Source organism: Vipera ursinii (genome assembly GCF_947247035.1).
Source record: "Vipera ursinii genome assembly, chromosome: Z".
Classification (NCBI taxonomy): domain Eukaryota; kingdom Metazoa; phylum Chordata; class Lepidosauria; order Squamata; family Viperidae; genus Vipera; species Vipera ursinii.
The window spans coordinates 22,159,262-22,185,501 of NC_139517.1; the positions used below are offsets into that span (position 1 = coordinate 22,159,262).

Genomic DNA, 26,240 nt, shown 5'->3' on the forward strand with positions numbered 1-26,240 from the left:
ATTATTACCCAGTTACTGTCCTTATATGTCACAAAAGTCTAATGGTTACTCATATAATCTGAGAGATTTCAAAAATATTGCATTGGATTACATTATTTGTATATACAGGTAGTCCTCGACTTAGAACTGTTCGTACAGTAACCATTCAAAGATGCAACAACACTGAAAAAAGTGACTTATGACTATTTTACACACTTAGGACTGTTGCAGCATCCCCATGGTCATGTGATCAAAATCTGGAGGCTTGGCAACTGGTTCATATTTATGACGGGATCATGTGAGCAGATTTTGTGACCTTCTGACAAGCAAAGTCAATGGGGAAGCCAGATTCATTTAACAATAGCGTTACTAACTTAATAATTGCAATGATTCACTTAACAGCTGTGGCGAGAAAGGTCGTAAAATGGGGAAAATCCCATAACAAATGTCTCATTTAATAACATAAATTTGGGGCACAATTGTCATAAACCAAGGACTACCTGTAGTCGGAGCCTATTTAAACTGATTTAATCTGGGGGGAGGAAATCTGAGCTGGATCACTTAAAGAAGACTAAGACAGTGGGAGAAGGTCTTGTTGATATCCTTGACCTAAGCTTATGTGGCCTTCTATTTAATAAGGTCTTATTCTGCTTATCTTCCTAGCCCACGCAAAATTGGGAGAGAGGCTGTCACCTGCTGAGAGATTGTATGCAATGTTATTTACAGGCTTTATCTTGACAATTGGAGGAGTGTTATTCATTTGTGCCTACCTTAGAAAACTCATTTGTTTAGGAAAAGTATTTGATTCAAGGGACTGTGTAGCATACTTTGTCAAATAGTAGACCATTAATATCCATGGAGATTCTCAGTCATCCAGATCACAGGTGCTTTTTCAAGAGGCAACTAGACTTTCTTGTTTTTCTTTGAAGAAGTTTTGCTTCTCATCCAAGAAGCCTTTTCAGCTCCACCATCCAGTCAAAGCTGAAGAAACTTCTTGGATGAGAAGCAAAACATCTTCAAAGGAAAAACAAAGAAGTCCAGTTGCCTGTTGAAAAAGCACCTTTAGGACAGTAGACCATTAATGTATCTTAGAAGCTTCATTAATTTAACTCCCTCAGTAATCTATTATATTGGGGATGACTAGTGCCCCCACAATAAGTATCTGACCAAAAAGTAAAGTCACATTTACATCCAAGATAAAAACAAAGGGCAGTTTTTAATCACAGCATTAAATTTTTATGCAGAACAGTTTTTCTATTCATTATATAAACAGTATGAATATGTACCATCTATCCAAGACTGCATGTCTGGGATGGTATAAGAAAATAATCACCTTTGGAATGCTTCAGTAAATTCAAAATTCTTTATATATTGATAAAACTCCAAATGATTGCATAATTCAACATTTTAAAACTATTGTAAGCTTACTGTTCCTATTTCCAAACTTTATTAACATATTTATGATTTAGTAAATAAAGTTATACACATAGTGAGAGAAGTTTGTATTTCTAAGTATGCGTATGCTTTTGAATTATTGTTGACTTTTCAGGAAGGTTGGAGTAGACCCTGCTGTTTGTTTATTTTGGTAAGTTTTTTTCAGCAATGGTTTACCATTATGTGCTCCTTAAGACTAAAGGAGTGTGACTAGCCTGAGGTCACACAGATGGCTTTGTGCCTAAAGCAAGATTCGCAACATCCTAATTTCTGCTTGATGCCTTAATCATTACATCAAAGTGGCTTTTATTTTTTTGTAAGCATCCCCTCCATTATTTTATACCACCAGCATAATGAAATTTACAACCAACCATAAACATTATCTGAGCTTAATACTGATCTGGGGTTTTTATTCTTAACTAGAGTGTTTAATCCTTTATTGCTCTTTCAGATCAGTGAAAATCTCATTTATTATACGAATCTATTTTGGGCTTTGGTGGGATTAGGAATGCCTAATTTTTAATTAGTGGAAGATGCACACAGATTTATGCTCTGAGGTCTTAATATAAACTTTAGATTGCAAATTAACACAGAAATATTGGGGTGGTAGATGTCAACTTTAATTTGCATTCTTTCATTTCATTCTAACAAGTAATGATTTTTTGGGTAAATATATCTATATATCTAATCTGTATCTATATCTATATATCATGGAACAAATATAAATCTACTGGTTGCATAGTGTTTAGAATGCAGAATTGTAGCCAAACTGCCCACAGGCTGGAATTAAATCCTGATGATGGGGGTCAAGGTTGACTCATCCTTCCAAGATCGGTTAAATGAGGACCCAGACTGTTGAGGGCAATATGCAAATAACGTTTCAACATTGTAAACCTCCCAGAGTGTGCTGTAAAATGCTAATGGGGTGCTATATAAGCCTAAACACTATTATTATTGCTACATTTATACCTAGAATGTGTCCATATCAATGCACCAATAAAGCAATTAGTGAGTTTGTAAGCAAGGCACTGGTACTTTCAAGGGAATAACAACACAGGGCCTAATATATTGTTATGGGGGTTGCAGGAGGTTACATTTCAGCATGAATAGAAGCAGAATAGATGCAGATGTTCCAGTTTCAGGCATACGATGACACTATAAACTCAGAGCCCGAATACCTGGGGGCTGACCCTACCTCCCAGAACTGCATTACCAGCCTTCACACACTTAGCCAGTTGATCTCCTGTAAATGAATAGTCAAGAATCAGGATTGATCAAGCAATATCCACTTCAATTTAAACAATACAGCATTCAGCACATCTTCCAATGTCCAAAAGACAGTTCACATCAATTTGGATGCCCTTTAAACTTCAGGAAGTCAACTCCCAGAAATCTCAGCAATAGCTATTATGGCTGGGGAATTCTAAGGAACTGATCTACCCAAAAAATACTTCCAAGAACTAGAATCGGCAAGAAGGGTGGCATTAAGTAGTACTGCTGCTGGAATTTCATTCACCAAATTCTCTTTTTCCATAAAACAAAGATTCCCTTGAATCAAATTCCTGGTTACCTCATGGACATTTCAAGATAGCCTTCTTGGCAACAATATAGAATTGATGCTACTGCCTTCTTTTGAGATGTTTATTCAACTTCTCAGTCTAGGCAGTAGTCCTACGATTTCCTGTGATCTCCAAGTACTAACAAGGTCTGGTATTGATCAGCTGTTTCCATAATCACCCAAGGTACATTAAGGACTTCCACACACTATTATTTCTTATCCTTACATTGATTTCCCTTGACAAGCTGCTCTCAGTACCTCACCTGCGTTCACTTGGAGCCAATGGACACCTTTTCCTTCCAGCAGTTCCCATTCATCTTTCTGCTCTGCAGCATTCAAATGAAGCCAGAGAACAGCCAGCACTGTTGCCCATATATCTGAGGCCACCTGAAAGCAATGGTGGGAAAAAGATGCTGAATGAGCCTTACACGTTATTCCTATAGAAACGTGCAAAATATTTTTCCAAACGATGGCTAAAAATAATTATTCAGTAACTAAATCAGAAATACAAGCTAGCCATTATCCAGCATTCAAAACAATAGATTGAAATAGGTAATGGATATCATGGTTTTCATTAACAATAGTAGTTAAGACTCTGTTTTTCATGGAGCGAAATTCAGTTAAGACATCTCTCCTGATTATTGTCAACCATCTCCAGTGTCCTAGTCCACTCGATGTCTTAATGCTGAGATAGCTTTGTTGAGCGAGCTAAATGTTCCATGATATGTATGAAATATTGAAGATGTTAAAATGTTTTTAGGGAAAGAGCAACAATAAGATGGCTGTGCCCTTCCATCTCCCATCATGGCAAAGTGAAGGATTAAAGGCAGGGTAAACATGCATTGGCCTGTCTTCCCACCTACTTTGACAGCTCCTGTGTTCCTAAAAATGCCTGCTTACCTTCTATTAATGTCACAAAGCTTTTTTTTCAGTAACAGTTCAATCTGAACTCTGAAATTTGCTATCCTTTGGACTTTCTGGAATACAACTCTCACAACGTCTTGCTTCGGTCCTGCAGTGATGCCCCCTGTACCTGGAGGATTCTAGAACGCTTGCCTGATTTTAATTCTGTTCTCCTTTCCCTCAAATTAGCTGAACGTGGACTCAAGAAAGCTTTTTCTATTAATAGACAATAATAAATGAATAAAGCTTTTGTAGTCCATTATGAAAAGTTTACAAAAACTTACATTAGCCGGTGCTTTGCCTGAGATCTCAGCTTCACTGAGGTTTAGTATGGCGGCTAGGGCAGGCCCATGAGGCCAGGAGCCATCTGCATTCTGCAGGGATACCAACTTCAAAAGAGGAGATTCTTCTTCCTCGGTTCTGCTTAAGTTGGTGAAAAAGGAGATCTCAGATTTCAGAAACCATCAAGGTTTACCTTCAATTTCCTCTTAGCTGGTTTCTTTACATTGAATGTGTCAACTTGCCTCTTTGTATCTTTTGCTGGACGGGATGAATGGAGTGACTTTTGAGCTAAATACAGAGGCAAAAATCATAGTGTAAGAGAGAACTACTAATGTAACTCTGGATTATTTACTTTTTTAATCAAATTCATATGACCAATCATCTCATAAATGTTACCTTCACCTTTTCACTTCTAAAATCCACTCGTACCCAAAATATTCATTTGCTGTCCAACTTCTTAACTTTTTACCAAAGAGGCTACTCTTAATAAAATGAAATCGGGTTTCAATAAAACCAAATAGGTTTTAAATAATATTTATTTTTATTTTATTTTTGAGTTGAGGCAGAGAAGGAAAACAATGATGTCTGTTAATTCAGGTGTTGCATTTTAGATTCGTTAACCAGAGATGGAACAAGGGAATAAGATCCTTTTTGTGTTATCTGGCTACAGGTAGTCCTTGACTTACAACAGTTCATTTAGTGACTGTTCAACGTTGCAACAGCACTGAAAAAAGTGACTTATGACTATTTTTCACAGTTACAACCTTGGCAGCATCCTCATGATCATATGATTAAAATTCAGATGCTTGGCAACTTATGACCATTGCAGCATCCCAAGGTCATGTGATCCCCTTTGTGACCTGACAAGCAAAGTGAAGCCAGATTCACTTAACAACCAAGTTATTAACTTATCAACTACAGTGATTCCCTTAACAATTGTGGCAAGAAAAGTAATAGAATGGAGCAAAACTCAATAAATGTTTCATTTAACAACAGACATTGGGCACTCAATTGTGGTCCTAACTTGAGGACTACCTGTATTAATATGAAGAGATTTAAAAACAGGATTTTGAGGAACAAGTTTCTAGATCTCATACTTACCAATTATTAAATTGCGTTTAATCCCTACTCTACATTTACCATTTAAATTTGATTATCTGCAACATCAGATATGAATCTTTGGGCGGCACAAATCCCAGGTATCTGCTTAAAGGTCCAATGTTGATCTCTCATATTTTTCCACCCCATTCTACCAACCTCACAAAAGCAAAAGGTTGGATATCAGAAGATACACTATAATTTAAAGATATACAAATGGTAGCCAGGTGATTTGTGGGACCACCCATCTCCCTCTCATTTGTGTTTGTGAACAAGTTGTGCTTTAGGTCCCTTTGTGTCAGTGTCACCTAGCTGAATCAAAGAAACATGTCTTTTTTGTGCAGCACCTGCATTTTGGATTGATTCCCCCCCTCCCCCCAACTCCAAGATTTGATCAATCTCAACCCTATCAGCTTTTCAAAAGACATTAAAAATCTATTTTTTCCCTCTGGACATTTGGGATGTTAAATATTCCCATCTCAGGAGGCTGATATCAGGAATGTGTATTTTGTCCTTATTGATGTTACTGTTTACCCAGATTTGGTTTGGCAAGCTTGGACAGTCATATAAATAAACACATTTCCTACTTTTATTATTTAAGTCACTTTGTAGTTACTGACACAAACCACATTCCACGTTCGACTTATACGCAAAATGTAATGGACATTTGTGAAAATGGCTTTTTTAAAAAATTAGGGTTCCATTGTGATGAGGGGAATTACCTTCAAGTGCCATTGGTGGTGCAGCACGTGCCTTCCGAGGGCTTCCCATCTTCAAAACTGAACCTAATGACATTGCTCCGAAATATGCTCCATCATCTAATTTGGCAGCTATAGACATTCCAAAATGAAACACCACAGGAAAACAACTTTTGCAATAAAAGCTGTAATAGCCCCAAATTAATGTTTCCTTCTCTTTGTGTCTTTCCAGTCCTCCGTGAGCTCTGGATGGTTTAGATCAGTACAATATTTCTCAACTTTGACAACTTTTAACATGCATGCACTTCAACTCCCAGAATTCCCCAGCCAAGTGAAGTTCACATATTTTAAAACTGACAAGGTTGAACCCTGCCCCCAATAAAGTAAAGTATAACTCATTATTTCAATCAGTCACTGAAGGACAGATTTCTAGAGCTCATTATTGTTAACTATAAAACTGCCTATATTCTTCCCACCATATCACAATACTTTACATTTTGTTATCTGCAAATTCAAAAACAAGACTTCCCGAGGTGCAAATGTTAGGCACTGTCTTAGAGGTCCAATTTTGGACCCCCAACAGTTGTTTCCACCTCAATTCTGCCAGCCTCACAAAAATGAGAGGTTGCAACAGCCCAAAACCACTTTACACAAATAATATTCTACATTTATTTATTGTATTTATTAATACGAATGAACGTATCCCATGTTTGATCTTCATACAGAATATAAAGGAAATTAATGAGAACATCATTTCTTTTGCTTGTACAATGCCTAACAGGAATTACCTTGTTGGTTATGATACACACTTGCCCATAGAGGTTACCTGAACTTTTACGGAGGATCTTTTCACATTGATAGTTAGATGCTAATGTTTGTGGCATGCAGTTTGCTCGTGATGCTGCCATCAAAGCTGCAGACGTTCCAAAATAAAACAGAACACAGGAAAATATTTTGCAATAAAAACTGTAATAAGCCAAGATTGATTTTTCCTTCTTTTTGTGTCCCAGTCCCTGCTGAGTGGTCTAGATCAGTATTTCTCAACCTTGACAACTTTTAAAATGCATGGGTTTCTTAAAAGTCCCAGAATTCCCTAGTGGGATTAAGTCCACACATCTTAAGGTTGCCAAATATTGAGGGATGCTAGCCTAGATCCCAGCAGATGCAGAGTGAATGAGGTAGCAAGTACCACCAGTAAACATTAAATGTGACCCCAAATTACTAAAAGGCTGTCCTTCCATCCTTCTCGGAAGGAAAGAGGGGATGTCCTAATGAAGAAATCATTACTGTATTCATTCTTTCGATTTTACAATCAACGATTCTCATTCAGATATTAAAAAGCAACAGCCTGACAGCTCAGGAAGGAAGTAGAAAACCAGCAATCCAACGAGGTCACTACAAAAATATGATATGTTGATGATACCTGGCAATTAACACCTGGCAATCAATACCTGACACTCGCTCTGCCAATTGTTGGACAGCTAAAGTCCAGGGAGCAATGGGCTTTTTAACAGAAGCTCCACCAGACTATCTGAAGAAACTCAGCTGCAAATCAGTCCCTCATTTGGTTCAATGACCACTCAAGGCCTGGGACTGATCCGCCGTATTTTTCTGCCAACTCACCTGGAAGGGGGACATCTCGGTGGAGGAGAGCTCCTTGAACCGGCTTGCCCAGCTCTGTGTTCACACCCACGTAAGCCGTCTGGGAACACACCACCCCAGAGCTCAGGCTTGTCTCTAGTGCCAGGAGCTGCTTTTCTTCAACCTTCTCCTTGTCCTCCTCTAATTCCTGCAACAGCGCCTGAGCTGCAAGACGGTGAACAGGGAGCCTGCAAAGAAAGGGGAGGGATGGGCAGAGAAAGGTCTGCCATCACGCCACACACCAAGTCTTAATTTGTTGTCAGCTCCTTTTATATCGTGGGTTTCTCTCCGGAGGATCAGCTGACAGTAAATATAACAAAGTTAATAATGACTAAGTGCTTGTGTTGGATTTTAACTCAATGAAGCTGAAAATCTGGAGCAAAAAACCCCTTTCCTTGTTGTCTCTTCCCTGAAAAGAGAAAAGGCAGAGCCTGAATGTACCCCTGGAGAAGCACTTCTGTAGCCTGGAAGTAACATAAAAGAACACAAGTGGTTTGTTTTGCATTGGCTTGGGCTATTGGGCTTTAGTCAATATGTTCACAATGAAAACTGCCAGAACAATGATGAATCTAGTCAAATCTCTGGGTCCTTGGCTAAAGGTTTGTGACTCCAGAGGGCAAGAGGTGACACACACATCTAAGCAATAAAGTTGATCAAGGTGGTGGCTTCCTACTTTCACTTGGCATTAACATACAAAGGACACGTCATCTCCAAGGGGAAATGGCTCTGCTAGGTGAAAAGCACCTCTCTCTGAATCAGCAAAACGGCTTCATCTTTTTCTTGGTTCATAAGCTACTCCTGGCTGCGTTGTATGTGAAGAGATAGCTGGGAGTAGGACATGAAGAAACTCTGTGAATCTGAAAAAAGAGGCATCTGCTTCAGGAGTCAGAAAAATATTTTGGATGTGCTCCCACTGACTCATTCATGTGCCTCTTTTCAAGGGTTTCCTCAGCCTTGGGTTATACCTGTCTGTCTTCTCAAGTTGGAGTGAGAACTTGGTTGTTTCTGTGGAAGTCTCATTTTGGAAATTATACCGAACAATGGCTGCCCCCTCCATGGAGCCCGACGCCTGTATAAAAACAAAAGTTGCAAAGGAAGGAAGGGGAAAAAAAGGGAAATTCTTTCCGAGGATCAGGACAATTCTAGGATTAGAGCTGCTGAAGGAGGGCAACACAGGGTATATAGTCTGCACCACAGGAGGGAGGATTTCTCAGGTTGGTGGGCCTCAGGTGGATCACTTGCCTGAAGTTGCCCCCGGATCTGGGCATAGATGAGGCAGCGCTGACCTTGGAAAATGACCTGAGGGCCTGACCCCACCAGTGTGGCCTCAAGGCCAGAAGGCAACTCCCAGTTCAGAGAGATCCCCGTCATTGCTGGCTGAAGGGCCTTCTTCAGACTTTGCAAAGCCTGCAGGAAACAGGAATCTTATGAAGAAGCGGTATAAGATTTCAGCATGCTCTGAGAAATAAAAGGCAAAATTTACTTTGAAAATATTAAGGTTGTCACTGCTCTAGCTTTGAGATTATAAAATAGCTTCTGCAAAAACAATCAAAATTTTGACTGCACAGTGTTCTATTCTCCCACTCCTCATGATAAACAGTAGCTTTTGGCTGCAAAGAAGGTAAATGCAGATTTATGCTGCAACTGCAGAAGATTAATTTTCAAATAATTATTCAACTGTATTCTGCTTTGTACAGCTCCACCTTGAATGCCATGTCCAGTTCTGGCCTTTACTTTTTAAGCAGAAATGAAAGAACTGAGCAAATTCAGAGGAAGATAAGAAAGAAGAGCGGGGAATTAGCATCTAAGCTCTGTGAAGGCAGACTGAAGGCGCAGAGTATGTTTAGAACTCAGAAAAGATGGTTGAGAAGGGATACAGTGGCACTCTTCAAATACCCGAAAGGGATTGCAGAATTAGTGATGAATTGGGTGGACTTAAAACATTTAAATAAATTTATACATTGCCTTGAGCTCCTAAATGAAGGAAACAAAGAAGACATTATCTTTTATTCCAGAATGCAGGGTATGAAATAGTGGATTTAATTACAGGAAGACAGATTCTGATTTGAAGTTAGACAAAACTTTCTGATAGTTAAGAGCAGTTCTGCAGTGGAATCAACTACCTAGAGAAGTAAATAGGCTTCTGTTCATTTGATGTGTTCAGATGGAGGTGAAGCAAGATGTTTTAATGAGGGAACCTGCTCTGAAAGGGAATTGGACTGAATAGCCTAAACAGTACATTCTGTGATTCTATGAATTATATCTTGCAACTTTGGTTAATACTGGACAACCTATGCCTGACTGGGTCATTGTTTCAGAAATATTTCTAGCATACAGATAGATTTTATCCCATCTGATGGCTTCCAGTTCAGAAAGAGCTGTCATACAGGTAATCTTTGACTAACAATCACAACTGAGCCCAAATTTTCTTCTGATAAGTGAGATAATTGTTAAGTAAGTTGTTTGCCCCATTTTATGACTTTTTTTGCCATAGCTGTTACATGAATAACTGCAGTTAATAACATGATTGTTAAGTGAATTTGAGTTCGCCACTGACTTTGCTTGTGAGAAGATCACAAAATGTTAGCACATGATCATAGGACACTGCAACTGTCATAAATATGAACCAGTTGTCAAGCATCCAAATTGTGATCACAGGACCATGGGGATGCTGCAATGGTTACAAGTGTGAAAAATGGTCATGTCACTTTTTTCAATGTCATTGTAATTTCGAATGGTCACTAAACTTATAAGTTGACTGTTGTTAATTTCCAGGTTCCAAATAACAATGACAAACCTGTATATCTGCTACCCCAAAATATGTTCCTATATTTGTGCCTCATATAGAACATGTATTATAAATCAAAATAAACAGTGGGTTTTCACATTAGTTCTTGTTAGCACTAAAGAACTGAATCCATGTAATTTCTGATGCCCCCCTATATCTCAAAGATATTAAGCCACTGCAGCTGAAATATTAAAGACATATAATAATGTGGCAGCATAAAAGATGCTAAATCCTGGAACTATATATCAGTGACATGCAGCAAAGCTAAAGCCCGTGAAGAAGAAGAGACCTGACCTTGGCCTGCATGCGTTCTTTGCCAGTGATGAATTCGGCACTGCCTCCAGCCGCTCGAGCAATGCCTTTGACCAGGGATGTGGAAGCCCCTTCCCCAATGCCAAAGGAAAAGCACCTGTTTGGTGAGGAAGGAAGAGGGCAGAAGCTGAGGGAAACTAAGTGACAAGAACATCAAGAAAATAATTTCAGCCTCTCTTCTTACCCGTTCTGTGTGCCTCTGACATATAGCCATGCTGGCTACATAACCATGGAAATTGTCTTCGGACAATGCTGGCTCCCTCAGCCAAGATACGGAGATGAGCATGTGCACTAGAATCGGACACGAGTGACAGGGAAACCTTTACCTTTTCTTACCTGTGGCAATGACTGTTACGTCGAACTTCAGCAATGACCTCATCTGTATTGAACACTTCTCCATCAGTGAACACAAAGATCTGTGGAGATAGAGAGCAACTTGAAGTGAAAACTGTAAAGGGCAGAAAGAAGAAGATTGGAAGCAGGCAAGAAGAAATGTAATTTGAACTTCCTATGGCTAGTCAAAGAGACAACAGGACTAGAATGAAGCCAAAGCTTTGCTTAACAATCTCTAAAGGTAAAGGTAAACATTACCCCACACACGCGTGCTAGTCGTTTCTGACTCTAGGGGCCGGTGCTCATCTCTGTTTCAAAGCCAAAGAGCCAGCGCTTGTCCGAGGACGTCTCCGTGCTCATGTGGCCGGCATGACTAGATGCCAAAGGCACACAACGCTGTTACCTTCCCACCGTAGTGGTCCCTATTTTTCTACTTGCATTTTTACGTGCTTTCGAACTGCTAGGTTGGCAGAAGCTGGGACGAGTAACAGGTGCTCACTCTGCTACGCGGCACTCGGGATTTGACCCACCAAACTGCCGACCTTCTGATCGACAAGCTCAGTGTCCTAACCCACTGAGCCACCGCGTCCTTTACTAACAATCTCTACACCCCCCAAAATGGCTTGGTTCAAGACATGATGACCTGCTGTCTCTGTGTATAGTTACTGTTTTTGTTCTACCAATGTTGGTGTTCTGTTCCAGCCTACGATCAGCCCTGTTTGAATATCAGGGGCACCCCCTTTTTATAGTCAACAGGCTGGAAAAACCCAACCAAATTTATTGCCTTCAGCAACCAACACCTCCCACACCTTCCCCTTTTATCAGCAGTCCCAAGGCGTGGCTTCTCATTGCTTTCTCCTTCTCTCACCGAGTTGCCTCATGGCCTTTCTCTATTCTACTCTGCTGGATTGCCTCCTGCTCCTAGCATCCCTGAATAGATCCAGCTGTGAATCATCTACGTCCAATACCTCATGCTCACATGGCTGAGTCTGATGAGGAACATGACGGGAGGGGCCAGGCTGAGAGTCCTGCAGTGCATCAGAGCCTCCCTCTGACACCAAAGGCTCTCCAAACCCCTCCTCCTCCTCCTCTTCAGAATCATCAGACTCAGCTGCCGGTATCACAGGCTGATGCTGAATCACAACAGTTGGTGAGATCTGAGTAACTGTATGTTGGCTTGTAAAGTAGTCTCTAGATTAGAAATTTGACTTGATCACAATAGCACAAGCAAATTTGGTTTCCATCTTGGTTTTCTTGATGGCATATTGACAAAAATATGCCCAAACTGATCAATAGTATTTATCATTAATAAAGAATGCTGTATATAGTATTGGTATAACTGAGACTGATAACCTAATTCAGTAGTCCCTAACTTTTGCTGCTTGGCAGCCTGGCTGGAGGGGGGGGGGAATGGGGAAGTGGGCCATGTGAGTGGTGGGCTATTGCGCGTGTACACGCACAGCTCTACTCATGCAAGAGAGAACTTTTTGGGGTGTGGTTTCACGCTCCTTCATGCTTTCATAAGCCAAAAGTTTTTGCAAAGGGACAGAAGGCCTGAAGTAGTGTGAGATCACTCCCCTGAAGCCTTTCATCTCTTTACAAAAGCTTTTGGCGCAGAGAAGACTTTGTGGGCATGGTCTCATGCTCCTTCAGACTCACCGATGCTCCAAAAGAGAATCCGGTGTCCTGCTCAGGCAGCCTCAGTCAGTCAGCGAAGCTGAGCAGGGCACACTCATCCCAATCAACCTCTGCTCTCACAGCTCCATTTTTGGAGCATTGGGAGCAGGTAGCTTGGCAGCCTGGCTGGGGTGGAGAGGGGAACTGGGCCATGTGAGTAGTGGGCACACATGTACATAGCTCCATTCATACAAGAGAGGAGCATTTGGGGTGCTGCTCGTGTGAATGGAGATCCGTGTGTGCACTGGCCCACTTCTCACATAGCCTGGTTCCGAATAAGCCATGGCCCGGTAGTGGGCTAGGGCCTGCAGATTGGGGACCCCTGACCTAGTTTGTATTTTCCCTATCTTATTAAAAGTGGCATGTGTAGACCTTAATGATCTAATGCCATGAAGGGCTGTGGAGGTTTTTTTTTATTAAAGAGTTTTACAAAAACAAGATTTTACAATACATCCCCAAATCCCACCCACCCCAAACCACCCCCCTTCCCCCCCCCCACCTCCCAGAGCTAAATACAGGGTACAGTTATAATAATCATATTCTAGCTAAAGATTATCCATCATATAAAATTAACCAAATTCATAATGTGCTTTAACTCCCCTTTAACATAAATACATACAAAGTACTAACACTAAAATTAATAACAATATCCCTCTAAAATCTACTCATAAGCTAAATGGAACTTTTTAGTCCCATATTTATTCTGAATATAATCTATCCATCTCCTCCAAACTGAAATATATCTTTCTTGTGAATGATCCTTCAAATAAGCAGAAATCTTAGACATTTCTGCAAGATTCGAAACTTTAAACACCCATTCTTCTATAGTAGGCAAATATCCTTCTTCCAGCATTGTCCCACCAGTAACCGTGCTGCTGTTATCATATTCAACATCAAATTGGTTTCTTTAACATCACAATCTACAACAATACCCAACAGAAACAATTGCGGAGAGAACTTTATCTTCCTCTTAAAAATCTTTTGAATGTTCCACCAAATTTTAACCCAAAAAGCTTTTATATTTCTGCAAGTCCACCACATATGAAAATAGGTGGCTTCTAAACTACCACATCTCCAACATTTAGACTGTAAGTTAGGATACATGTTAGACAACTTTTTGGGATCCAGATGCCATCTATAAAACATTTTATAAAAAATTTCTCTTAAATTTTGAGCCTGAGTAAATTTAACATTTCTAACCCAAATTACCTCCCAAGTATCCAGCGAAATTGGTTCCTGAATATTTTGTACCCACTTTATCATACAATCTTTAACTAATTCTGTTTCCGAGTCCAGTTCGATTAAAGCATTATATATCCTCTTTATATGTGCACGATTTAAATCTCTAATTTGTTTTACTAAATTTTCATCTGTAATTGTGATGCCAACCTTCTGATCCAACTTCCACCTAGCTTTTAATTGAGTATATTGAAACTAAGAGTAACTTATGTTTTCTTGTCTTAACTCCTCTAATGATTAAGTTGCCAATCATTCCCTTCCAATATAAGTAATTCCTTATAGGAAAACATATCCAAACTCACTCCGGGCTGTGGAGGTTTATGGACCCACCAGTTAATGATCATTACGTTTGGAAGAATATAAGAGTAGTAAATATAGAGAATGCACATTAATAAGTGGAAGAAAAACAGAAATGTATCTGTGAAATTAAAAACAAGAGAAGGATGTAATAGATCTAAGTGAAGGAGTTTTGGTCTTATAGAATAGAATAGCTATACTGTAAATACAGAAATGAAAATGAATATTTAACGATGGATGAAAGGTCTCAATTGTACGTTAGAAAATATGAATTAGCCTCATCTAAATCTATTTGGCTGCAAACATGAAAGGTTGCAAACCATGACTATGCTTGTAACACTTACAGCATATAATAAAAGTAAAACTTCCTTCTAAGAGTCCTTATTTGGTAGTTATGGACATTATGCTTTTCTATAAATCTTTTTGTGCTTGTGCATAAATCTTGATTCTATGTAAAAAGAAAGATCTTATTAGAATTGAATACCTGTCGTGGATGTTCTTCAAGGCATGGCTGGCTGTAAATGGCGTTCAAGGGTTTTACAATCTCTGTGCCTCCCAAGTCACAACGCAGCTCCTTCACACGTTGGACAGATGTATCCATGGTCTGCTGGGTATACTTAACACTCTGCCTGTGGAAGGCGCCAGAGGGTGAAATCTGTTACTAAGCTGAACCAAGTTCTCCCAAACAATCTTTTATATATTCCTCATATCCACAAGAATCTACTCTTCATCATCTCACTTTTCATAGCCTTAAAGTACAACCACACAGACCAAAGCCATTCTTTGTAATTTATCATCCTTAATACGCTAAGAAGCATAGAGAACCCAAGGGCTCTATATGGCTATCAAGAAGGCCAAAGACGACAAGGGAATACCTCCTTAGGACCCAATAGAAGATCTCAAGGTCATGAACTTTCACCCAATTATAATTTTCATTATAATTCATGATAAATGAGGAAATTACTAGAAACACTGGGAGAAATTAAACTATGCTTACTTAATGTTTCTTGATGTCAGTAAAATTTAGTTTTTGTGTTTGCATTATTTCTCTTTGGATTGCAGACTCTCAAAAGTGAAGTGGGGCCCTACAATCTGAAAATTCCACATGCCTCTGGTCTATGATAAAGCTTTCATATGATATTCAAGTTAAGAAAAGGGATTTCCAGGAAGTGGCACATGCAAGACATTGTGTAATTTTTTTCCCTTCTACTCCTAATTTAAGGACTTTGGAGTTTCTCCTATTTAACCCTGTATTTCTTTTAAAACCAAATTATCCATTTAATTCTTTCAAAATATTCTTTACGTTAACAAGTAGAAGCTGAAGAAACCAAGAAATAAAAAGATGGACAAAAGGCATCTTTTAATACTCACGGGTAAAATGAGTCATAAGTAGAGCCAAAGCCATAGATGTTGAAATAACATCCCAGAGGGAGACTCTTTAACAAGAAAATCAAGGTCTCCTGAAATGTAATGGGGGAGCGAGAGAAACATCTGGAGTCACTTTAGATATCCCAGCACATCCTTTCAGACTCAAAATGACAGTTTCCATATTTATCACCTCCACTTTACTGTAGTCCTCCCTTTGCAAAGTCAATTGTTGTGTTTGGATGTAGGTTATAGGGATTTGGGCTCCAATTATCATCACAGCTCTCACTTTGTGACCTTCCCTAGACACTAAATCCAGTGTACTTTACAGAGTTGTTTTAAGTCAGAGGGGTCTGACAGGTCAAAGGGAAAGGACCATGTACAGTAGCATAAGCACCTTGAAAGATCTGAGGAAATTCTACACAGGCAATAGATGTAGCCTATAAATATTGTAGACCATTAGTTCTCAACCTTTTCTGCACCACAGACCCCCTTTAAATAGCTTTTGTGGCCATAAACCATGGCCAAAGGGACCCCCCCCAGACTTAACTCAAGATTTAAACCATGACATTTCTTCAAGCCTTCACGGACCCCCTGTGATGACATATCAGCCCCCCAGGGGTCCGTGGACAGCAGGTTGGGAACCGCTGTCATAGTCCACTTTTCATTCTCCATCTTCAACAATCCAACAGATTCATCCACTTATCTACCTTTAAAGTACCTTAGCACTCTCGATGCGTGATAGTGAGCCAAAACTGGTACCCATGATGGTATCCATGCTGCCAGAGCGATCCAGTAGGAAGATAAACTCTCCAGGAACATGCTGACCTGCTTTAGCAGCTAGAATCTTGGGGTACAGGCTTAGCAGGAGGGCTGGGTCCCCCATCAGTGAACCTATATATTGCAAGAAGAAAAGCAGTCAGTAGGCGTTTCACTCAAGACAGGACTCCTCCAATTCTTAGGACTTCCACTTCGGCCATGTGATAGCTTATGCCAAAGATGAAGAACCCGTGTTCCTCCATATGTTGCCGAGTTGCATCTCTTAGCATCCTTTAGTGATAGGCAGGCTAAGAGGGATTGCTGAGTACTATAGTGAAGAGGCATAAATTCCCTCTTGTCTTCAGCTTTGCTCACCTGGGGCAGCTCCAGATTTCCCAGCCTCCAAAATGGCACTGGTCTTGTGAACATCTTTATAATATATCAGCAGTTCCACATCACGGTCAAATTGGTGCCCTTTAGCCAAGGAGACCTTTGGGAAGATAAGCAAAACCAAAGTGCTTGCAGGTTGCAGTTCTAACCCTGCTGTGGAGCCCAGGCTATGAATTCTCAAAGTAAGTGCTATGCTAAGTTGCTAAGATGCTATAAATGCTGCCTTGCCTTAAGTCTTCCATTAACAGAGGATCCCTTTTAATTCTGATAGGAGCACTGATAGGAGCAGATCACCCAGATCCCTAGCCATTTGGCCCACTCTAAGAGGACTTTCAGAGGACCAGTTCATCCTTGCAAGCTCATCTACTCTGCGAGAAAGACCATTTATAAAACCCAGTGTTCTCCCATTTGCATAAACCTTGCTTTCTGGGAATGATGGGAATGGTAGCACAATGTATCCGAAGACTACCTGATTGGGAACAGGCACCTGGGAATCTTCTGGCCATGTATAGTCAGCCCTTGGAGCCGTAAATAACTTCATTAAGGCAAGTGAGTTAGGGATTTACTCATTATTTCTAAATAAATAATATGTATTATTTATGTACAAATAATTATTTGGGAAACCACATACGAGTAGCCCTTGACTTATGATCACAATTAGGTCATAATCTCAGTCATTGAGCAAGACCCCCATATGACTGCTTTGCTCATTGACTACAATCCCAGCAGAGAGACACTTGTGTGCAGCATGCGCTGGTCCTGCCTATGGCACTCTTCACTCCTTTCCTTATCAAGCTGCTTCTCGGCTCAGGAGCTGAATGTCTTTCCTGCCAAACTCCAAGCAGGATTTTCAGCCCCTGAAGAAAGAGACGTTTGTGCAAGGCTTGCGCTGGGCCTCTCCCATCCATCAGGCACCCACACTTTTTGCCTTACCACGCAGCCTCTCTGCTTACATTTTGATGCCCTCTTGTCTTTGGGGGCTGGCTGAAAGAACTGTTTGCCAAAGGAGTTCAGATCCCCTTGATACACGAAAGGGAAATCCTTTGATTGGGTGCAAGAATGTAGTTTTTTCAGCCAGCACTTATAAACCAGAGGGCAGATGCAACAGCTTGCAACTACTGACTTTCTGGGAAAGGTAGTAGAGAAGATTGCAAATGACACTTACTGTACATGATTAGAAGGTGCTTGGCAACTGGTTGTAATTGTGAATAGGTTGTCACATGACTGCTGGGGTTTTGCAATGGCCAGAGATGCTTTATGGCTGTAAAGCATCTTTTCTAGGCTACCGTAACTATAAACCATCATTAAATGAAGAGTTATTAAGTTGAGGATTATCTGTAGCTCTACTTTCCAGCAGACCATTTTTTTTCAGCAGTTCTAAAAGGAACTGCATCTGGCAGCTCCTAAGCATTTAGAGCCCTCTATTGGGGCAGCAGCACCATTGCTTTTCAGCATCAGTCTTAATCCCACATCCCATTTCTGTTTTTTTCTTCTAAAAGTCAGTTCAAATGGTGTGAACAATCCTGTATTTCATTTGGCTGTTAGGTTCATACAGGTTACAGGTAGTCCTCAACTTACCATAGTTCGCTTAGTGACGGTTGGAAGTTACAACGGCACTGAAAAAAGTGACTTATGGCCATTTCTCACACTTATGATCGTTGCAGCATCCCGAGGATCACGTGATTTACATTTGGATGCTTGACAACTCACGTTTATGATGGGTTGCAGTGTCCTGGGGTCATGTGATCACCTTTTGCAACCTTCTGACAAGCAAAGTCAATGGGGAAACCAGAGTCACTTAACAACTGTGTTACTAATTGAACAACTGCAGTGATTCACTCAACCAATGTGGCAAGAAAAGTCATAAAAAGTGACAAAACTCAGCAAACTTCTCATTTAGCAACATAAATTTGGGGCTTAATTGTGGTCGTACGTTGAGGGCCACCTGTACTGATGAGGTGTATGAAGTGTGCAGGTGCTGGAAAAATACTTTTTTACCCAAAGTTTCTCCCCATCCAAATCTTTAGGTCCTAAGCAGCCTTACCTGGGCAGCAGTGCAATCCTCCGACATATTTTGTATAAGACTGCATTTTGAATCCACCCGAATGATGCCATAGGGGGACTCCACCTTGGCGTTGAGGCTGAAGGTGTAGGGCAGAGCTTCTCTAGACACTCTTGGTATCTGCTGGGTAACGGTGCCCCCTTCTGAGCCTGATAAGAGATAAGGGATTCCTGGGGATAGCTGCCTGAATCTGGGGGCAGCAGGACACCACCTGAAACAAGAAAGTGGCACTGGGGTGCTGGGATTATTGAGCTGGACCAATACAGGTTCAGAGCCCTGTATGGCCACAATTCTCACTCTGATTTTGGATCCCAGTAGATGCTTTACTTGGACTTCAAAGCTAAGCAGGGAGGGATATGCTTACTACTTGGCTACCATGGAAGAAACCAATGGGAAATCACTCCTGCCAAGAAAAGGAAGTGTCCATGAAGTCACAAGGAATCCTGCTCAAATTGGAGATTTTTTTTTATTTTTTTTTAATTCCATTTATATCCCGCCCTTCTCCGAAGACTCAGGGCGGCTTACAAGCTTAGCAGTAGCCTTCATTCTATGTATATGCCTGCTTATTAGGGCTTTCAGCCCCCCCCCCCAAGCGGCATTATTACAAAGTCAGCTTATTGCCCCCAACAATCTGGGTCCTCATTTTACCTACCTCGGAAGGATGGAAGGCTGAGTCAACCTTGAGCCTGGTGGGACTCGAACCTGCACTAATTGCAGGCAGCTGGTGTTACTTAAGGAGGCATTAGCCCACTGCTCCACCAAGGCTCCAGGTACCGTAAGTTAGTTGCCACTTGGTCAGCCATCAACTTATCAAACTGGCCCCTTAGTAAATTAATTATCTCTTTAATCTTCCCATCCGATGGATTCAAAATTAAAGCCTTTTCTTTTTCCTTAATTTCATTCTCTAATTCTTTCCTCCTAAATTTGTCCTAGTCAAACCCAGCCTTCTTCATGAAGATGGTGTGAGAAGAGGAAGGGAAGAAAAGCACTTTATATCAGTATTTCTTTTTAATTTGGAAAGGAAAATAATGGGATGCGATAACGGAAGGTCTCTGAATTCTTTGCACCTTCTTATACTCATTTGGCGGGCACCATCTTGCAAAAGTCTGGTCTAGCAACTACACACCATTTTGAGCTCTATCCATGAATAAAAATAAAGAAAATGGTAAAGTTAAATGGAAAGGATCAATGACAGCATGCCTCCTTCTCAAGGTTCTTACTTCAAGAGTTTATTGTTCTAACGGCAAACTATAGCTGTGTGTTGCACAATATGACTGAAACACTGCTTAACTGCACATCCCCAAAGATTGTACAGAATACATCGACTCCTATGCAAGTATCGTACATTATGCCTTCATGTCTTGTATGAATAGAGCCACAACTATTGGTTTTTAGGATGAAACTGAGTTAACTGTCCCAGTGCGTGACACCATTGAGCAAGGAAGGCAGGGAAGGTGCCTATTGGAGTCCTTGCTTTGGGGGCCTCCATGCTGAATTTAGGAATATAGTTGGTTACCTTCAGGAACATAGCGGGGGTTCAGGACAGCTGGCAGGACAAAACGGACGGCCTCATCTGGTTCCACAGCTAGAGCTTGAACGTAGCGCAGTTTCAGTGTGGCCTTCGCACCAGGAGGAAGATTGCCCAGGTTGCATGTGAAGATGTCACTGGTATTTTCTTCTCTCTCGAGCAGAAAAGCCTGGCGGCCTTCGCTTAAGGCATCGTCGTATTCTTGCTTTGCCTGTGTTGAAGAGGGAGAAAGAGGACAAGATCACTGATTAGAGTGGTCACAAATAAAGAGCCTCTGGGACTTTGGGTTTTAAAAAAATCCCAGCCAGCAGTGGCAATTCACTTTCATAATGTTCTCAAGAAGACTGCACGCACTTACTCATCAGCAACCTTTCCAGATAGTATTCCTTTCAAATGAAAAACACTTTCACATGTTTGGGCAGTTACACTGTTCCTACCACCACTTAACTTTTCACTATGGTAGAGGAACAAATGTCATCAAGAAAATACATCAAACCCGAAGGAAATGTATTTAAGTCTGTTTTGCATAGCAGACTGTGACGTGTAGATTTCTTGACACAATCTGGGTGCAGTGATATAGCCTCTTATGCCTTCCCAAAACTATACCCCTGTATTCTGAAATGTTTAGTCTTCTGCACCTGCTTCTTCTCTCGGATCTCGGCCTCAATCCGTGTCCCACCGATCAGACCCTCAAAGGCATAAACTGCAGCTTCATCATCCAGAGGGAAGACAAAGGTGACCTCCACTGGATTCTCTTCCTCATTCTGGTACTGGAGTTCAGATACTACATCAGCCACGAAACCTCGTATAATGACATCCACAGAAATGCTTTTCAAAGGCACTGGCGTGTGGAAATAACAAAAAGAGGATAATTAACTCAGTATCTGGCCTGGCCCAGAGCAGAAAGCCCTGTGCTGAAAGTTAACTATCGAAAATGCTGACAAAATGTCTTTTGTAGGTGTTAAGCTCCTACCCCAAAATCTGTAATCCCCAGATGATTATTAATGTATATGGCCACCCAATTCACACATCTTACTCTGGGCAGCATACATAATCAAAAAAATGAACAATCAGAAAATTCAATAATCAAAACCAATTAAAACCTGCAAAAACTACAATAACAAGGCAGGGGGAACACCTTCTAAACTTATATACAGTGCAGCCATTTAAGAGGTTCTACACTTGCATGGGATTCACAAGCTTGATGCATATCCAGGTTTTGAGGGTCTTTTGGAAGGCCTGTAGGATGGGACTAGAATCATCTTAGGGGGAATGCTGTTCCAAAGGGTGGGTGCCACAATAGAAAGGCTCTTTTCCTGGACCCTGCTGAGGAGTGTGTGACCTGGACTTTGCAATTTGTTAACTAACATAAGTTACTTTGTATTCTTTTCCTCTCCTTTAAAATGGTGTTAATGCTCATTACAGGCTGGAATGTAGGAAAAGGTTTTGTCCTATTTATTTATTTATTTATTTGGTTTATATACCGCCCTATTCCCAAAGGACTCGGCGGTTTACAAGGCAAAATTTAAAAACAATCCAATATAAAATTAAAATAAATTAAAATAAATTAAATTAAGTCTAGCCACAAAAATTAAATCACAATTTAAAAACATTAAACCCCTCAGTCCAGGCCAGATAGCTCAAAGAGCCAGGTTTTTAGGTCCCGGCGAAATGAACAAAGGTCGGGGGCAGTCCGGAGTTCCGTTGGCAGTTGATTCCATAGGGCAGGCGCGTCCACAGAGAACACCCTCCCCCTGTGGATCGCCCGTCGACCGGCGGTACCCTGAGGAGGCCCTCCCTGTGGGAGCGCACAGGACGATAGGAAATTGACGCTGGCAGCAGGTGCTCCCTTAGATAATCCGGGCCCATGCCATTTAGGGCTTTATAGGTCATCACTATGACTGTATGCATTGATTGATAGCTTCTAACATTCCTAAACTGAAAAGACAAACTATGGAAGGGAGATTATCTCCTGATAAGAAAAAGTTTGTTAGTGTTAATTGGTTTCTGGTTTGTCTCTTTCTGAACTTCAAACAACCTTTTCTTTGTTAACAATTTTACACCCCTTCTGACATCAGATCTCATTTAAATGGATATACATGTAACATGTCTGACTACCGGTATTTGTAGATAATTTACTGTGCAAAGGTTACTTTTATCTTGCCCAATCGACTCTACTCTTGCATTTTCTTTGTTGTGTTAACTATAAAATGGAATGTAAGATAAGGAGGAATTCCTTTTGTCTGAACATTCTGATAAATTATAATCAAATGATCTTTAAATCTCCTTTAAATTTCTGGGAGTCTACCTCTGTGAAGATCTGACCTGGAAAGTTAATATAACCCAGGTGGCTAGAAAGGCCCAACAGAGGCTTCACTTTCTTAGGGTCTTGCGGAAGAACAGGGTAGAACAACGGCTAATGACCCTCTTTTACCGGTCTACTATAGAGAGCGTCCTCTCGTATGGTATTGTGGTTTGGTATGCTGGTCTGACAGCCGCGGACAGGAAAGTATTACAGAGGGTAGTGAGCACAGCACAAGACATTGTGGGCTGTCCCCTGACACCACTGGATGACATCGCCAGGGCTCGTTGCCTTGGAAGAGTGAGGAAGATTCTCACACCCTGGACGATATCTCTTTACTCTCGTACCATCCGGTAGGAGATATAGGAGTATAGCCAGCCATACCAACAGGCTGAAAAATAGCTTTTATCTGTGGGCTGTTAGGCTTTTAAATGGGATATAATCTCTGTGAACTTATGCAGAATTGACTTGGGAGGCCTGTGTGTGGTGTAGTTGGTTCACATGGTGTGGTAGGATGGAGGGTTTGTTGTCACTGTGTGTTGGGGGGAGAGAGCAGGGGGGGAGGCTCAGCTAATCTCAATGTACACATGTTGTACTTTGACAATAAAGGATTATTATTATTATTATTATTATTATTATTATTATTATTCCTGTCTCAGTTTATCTTATTAAAAATATGCATACCAAGGCATACCAAGTATTTGTTCTTCACTGCTAAACAAAGTTCCTTGGCTGACTGGACGCACAGCATGCTATTTCTGCTAAATGTAATTGGGGAGAGCCGGTCCCTCAAATAACCTGTCCCATGCCATATAAGGTTTGAAAAATTATAATTAGCATCTTGAATTGGATCAGGAAGCAAACTGGCAACCAATGCAGCTCACAGAGTAGAGGTGTAATCTGTGTAGTTCTTGGAGCACACAAAGCTGTCTGCCCTGTTGCATTTTGCAGCAGCTGATGCTTTTAGACACTCTTCAAGGACAGAGTATACAAATGATCTGCAAAGCTATAGAATTAAAATCTTAAGTTTAAAGACACCATACCTTATTTTTTAAGTCATATGCAACTTGTCATTTTACTCAACATTAACTAGCAATCAGATACTCAGTTTACCTGGCACCTTAAAGGATGTGAGAAGGCCACATCGATGCATAATTGATGCTCTATGAAGGAGAAGCAAGGCACACCAACTGTGGAAGACAAAAAATATTATAGTTTTTTTTATTTTAAGAGAATAGTATATTCCCACAGAGGTGAAGAAGCTTCTTGCATGAGAAGCGAAATGTCTTCAAAGAAAAACATGGAAAAGTATCTTTGTGAAAAAGCATCTTTGGGACAATCTCCATAGATATATTCCCACATCATGTATAAGTCATTTCAACTAAAAAAATGATTTTCTGACATAGCACAGGGACTGTTTCAGCTAAGCAAAGTCTTTATGGCTCATCTGGCCAATTTCTGGTGTTGATTCTTTCATTTTTAGCCATTGTTATCTTGCATCTCTGTGAATTAGAAGTTCAATGGGCCTCAACACAAACCAGGAATAACCATGTTTCCCTGTTTGCACAGTTCATTATGTCAGATCTACATTCAGGAAGCCAGAAGAGAAAATTGAATAGTCAAATCATAGGACAACAACCTTTGAGGGTTTAGTTTATGTCTATAAATCATGGGTTATTTACTGACCCTGTATGCATCATGATAAGCCAAAATTTAAAAAAACATATTGTAGTTTAATTCAGTTTGTGAATTCATCCAGAGAAAGATATCCTGCGGCTAAACCCTGCCAAAACTTTGCTTTCCTCAGCAGAATCCATTACTGCAGTGAAATCTTTTTTCTGCTCTGTTAATGCCACTGAGATTGAACATCATCCAAATGATAAAAAACATAAATAAACACCACCTTAGCTATTTCTGTGCAATGATAAGCTAACAGTTACAGCATCCCACTAGCATAAGAAGAATTTGAGAGAAAATATTTTCATCTCTTCTTTCAAAATAGGTGCAAATCGATACAACCACTATCCCTTCTATACGGCATGATTTTTCTGGATAATCCGATAAAAGAGGTAAGAGCAGATAGCGACCAGAAGTCAATGCTTACTGGAAAGTATGCGTACATACCTGTCTGTTTCCTTAGTTCACTAGGAGGAGCCAGAATGTTGGAAACTATATATGTGATTAGGAAAACAGGAGGTTATTGACCAAGTACAGAGAAATATAAATACAAGGTTAGGTGGATTAAGGGCATAGAAGTACAGTAGCTTGCTTCCTTGGGAGACTTCAATGTAAACGGACGGAGTCGGAGAAAAAAGAGGGGGGCTTTTTTTTTTGATTCGCAAAAGATCCAGAACTGGAGATTGCGGAAGTAACGTATCGGGAAGGCACGCTTACACTATTTTGTTTTTCCTGTAAAAACAGATAGTCGTGGGAAAGATGCAAGAAAGCGCTCCGATACCCAAGACAATTTTGCCTACCTTAAAGTATCCGGACACCGTCGCTCTTTCCTCTTTCATTAAAATTCAGCATTAAGCGTAACTCCGCTGTTTTTGAGGAAATCCCCGATTATCCCCGATTATCCCCGCCCCTTATTCGGAAAGCACCAATCAGCGCGAGCCTGGGTTCCGTACCTGCGCCTGTTGGAGTCACCGCAAGTTACCCGTTAGGCCGCTCCCTGTTTTCCTCCGCTTTGGAAACATTAAATGCAACGACGGGCCTTTTTCTCTTTCCTTTTACACGGGGCTGCTTAATGGCCCATTGCAATCCCTGCGGGGAGATACCGTAGCTTGGCTTTTCAGTGTTCAGTCCCTCCCCTTAGACCCAACATGGACTCCGCGTCATCCTTGGAAAAGCCCCCGTAACTCCATTCCCCGTAACTCCCATTTCCACAATCCATTACGGAAGGTGCCGATAAAGGAGAATATTTGTAGCTCAGGGTTTGACATGAGGGGTCCTCCGTGCTCTCTGAGCTTGGTGGTTTTGTTGCAGACGTTTCATTATCCAAACTAAGTAACCTCATCAGAGCTAGTCACTGATGATGTTACCTAGTTTGAATAATGAAACGTCTGCAAGAAAACTAGGGGGAAAGCAGGTAATGAAACGTTTGCAAGAAAATAAAGGCAAGGTACTTCTGCTAGTCACTGATGATTTTACCTAGTTTGGGTAATGAAACGTCTGCAAGAAAATAAGTTCAGAGAGCACCAAGGACCCACCAGTACAGAAGGTGGGTGACAGGAGTCCCACAATTTCTATAGTTGACCACCATCATCCGGGACTCTTTAATTCTCCTAAACCCCCCCCCTCCTGCCCCCAGCCTATGATTTTGCTGTCAGGATTTGATGGAAGCTGCAGCCGAAAGAAATGAAAGATGCACCAATGGCGAAATGGTGAACTCATCCCGGTTCAGGTGCCCACAACCTGCCCATGCTGCAGCCCAGCTCAGTTCAAGGAGGGAATTTTGCCATCTTTCATGGACAAATTTTTACTCCCTAACTCACTTTGTGCTGAGAAATGAGCACAATTTGCGTGATTTTTCTTCTTTCAGAACTGCTTCTTAACCCCACTGACGGTCCAGAGTACTTGTTACTTTTGCTGG

The 26,240-nt window shown here is 40.9% G+C and overlaps 1 protein-coding gene across 3 annotated transcripts; it reads right to left on the reverse strand.

Annotated features, from left to right (window-relative positions):
- Positions 1-1,199: 1,199 nt before the first annotated feature.
- Positions 1,200-25,229, reverse strand: LOC310650319 (von Willebrand factor A domain-containing protein 5A-like). Of its 3 annotated transcripts, none has more exons than XM_083379208.1 (20): positions 25,123-25,229; positions 23,759-23,835; positions 20,982-21,184; positions 20,332-20,554; positions 18,798-18,964; positions 16,739-16,853; positions 16,326-16,498; positions 15,611-15,699; positions 14,724-14,868; positions 11,030-11,109; positions 10,676-10,790; positions 8,836-9,000; positions 8,559-8,662; positions 7,576-7,781; positions 6,779-6,865; positions 5,977-6,084; positions 4,399-4,444; positions 4,159-4,294; positions 3,235-3,358; positions 1,200-2,656 (listed from the first exon to the last, which is right to left on the reverse strand). In XM_083379208.1, the coding sequence occupies exons 2-20, from the start codon at positions 23,796-23,798 to the stop codon at positions 2,577-2,579; spliced, it is 2,406 nt and encodes an 801-aa protein (XP_083235334.1). In that variant the 5' UTR covers positions 23,799-23,835; positions 25,123-25,229; the 3' UTR covers positions 1,200-2,576. The 3 variants fall into 3 exon arrangements, with proteins under 3 accessions (XP_083235334.1, XP_083235332.1, XP_083235333.1); XM_083379206.1 differs by having other exon boundaries at positions 4,159-4,297; XM_083379207.1 differs by lacking the exon at positions 25,123-25,229 and adding an exon at positions 24,770-24,788 and having other exon boundaries at positions 4,159-4,297.
- Positions 25,230-26,240: the final 1,011 nt, after the last annotated feature.

Coding starts and splice junctions, on each gene's coding strand:
- LOC310650319 (XM_083379206.1), bottom strand. CDS start 23,798: ATGCATCGATGTGGCCTTCTCACATCCTTTAAGGTGCCAG. Junction 9,001..10,675: donor AAGAACGCATGCAGGCCAAG/GTCAGGTCTCTT, acceptor TGTTTCCTGCAG/GCTTTGCAAAGTCTGAAGAA. Junction 7,782..8,558: donor CAACTTGAGAAGACAGACAG/GTATAACCCAAG, acceptor CTTTCTTTGCAG/GCTCCCTGTTCACCGTCTTG.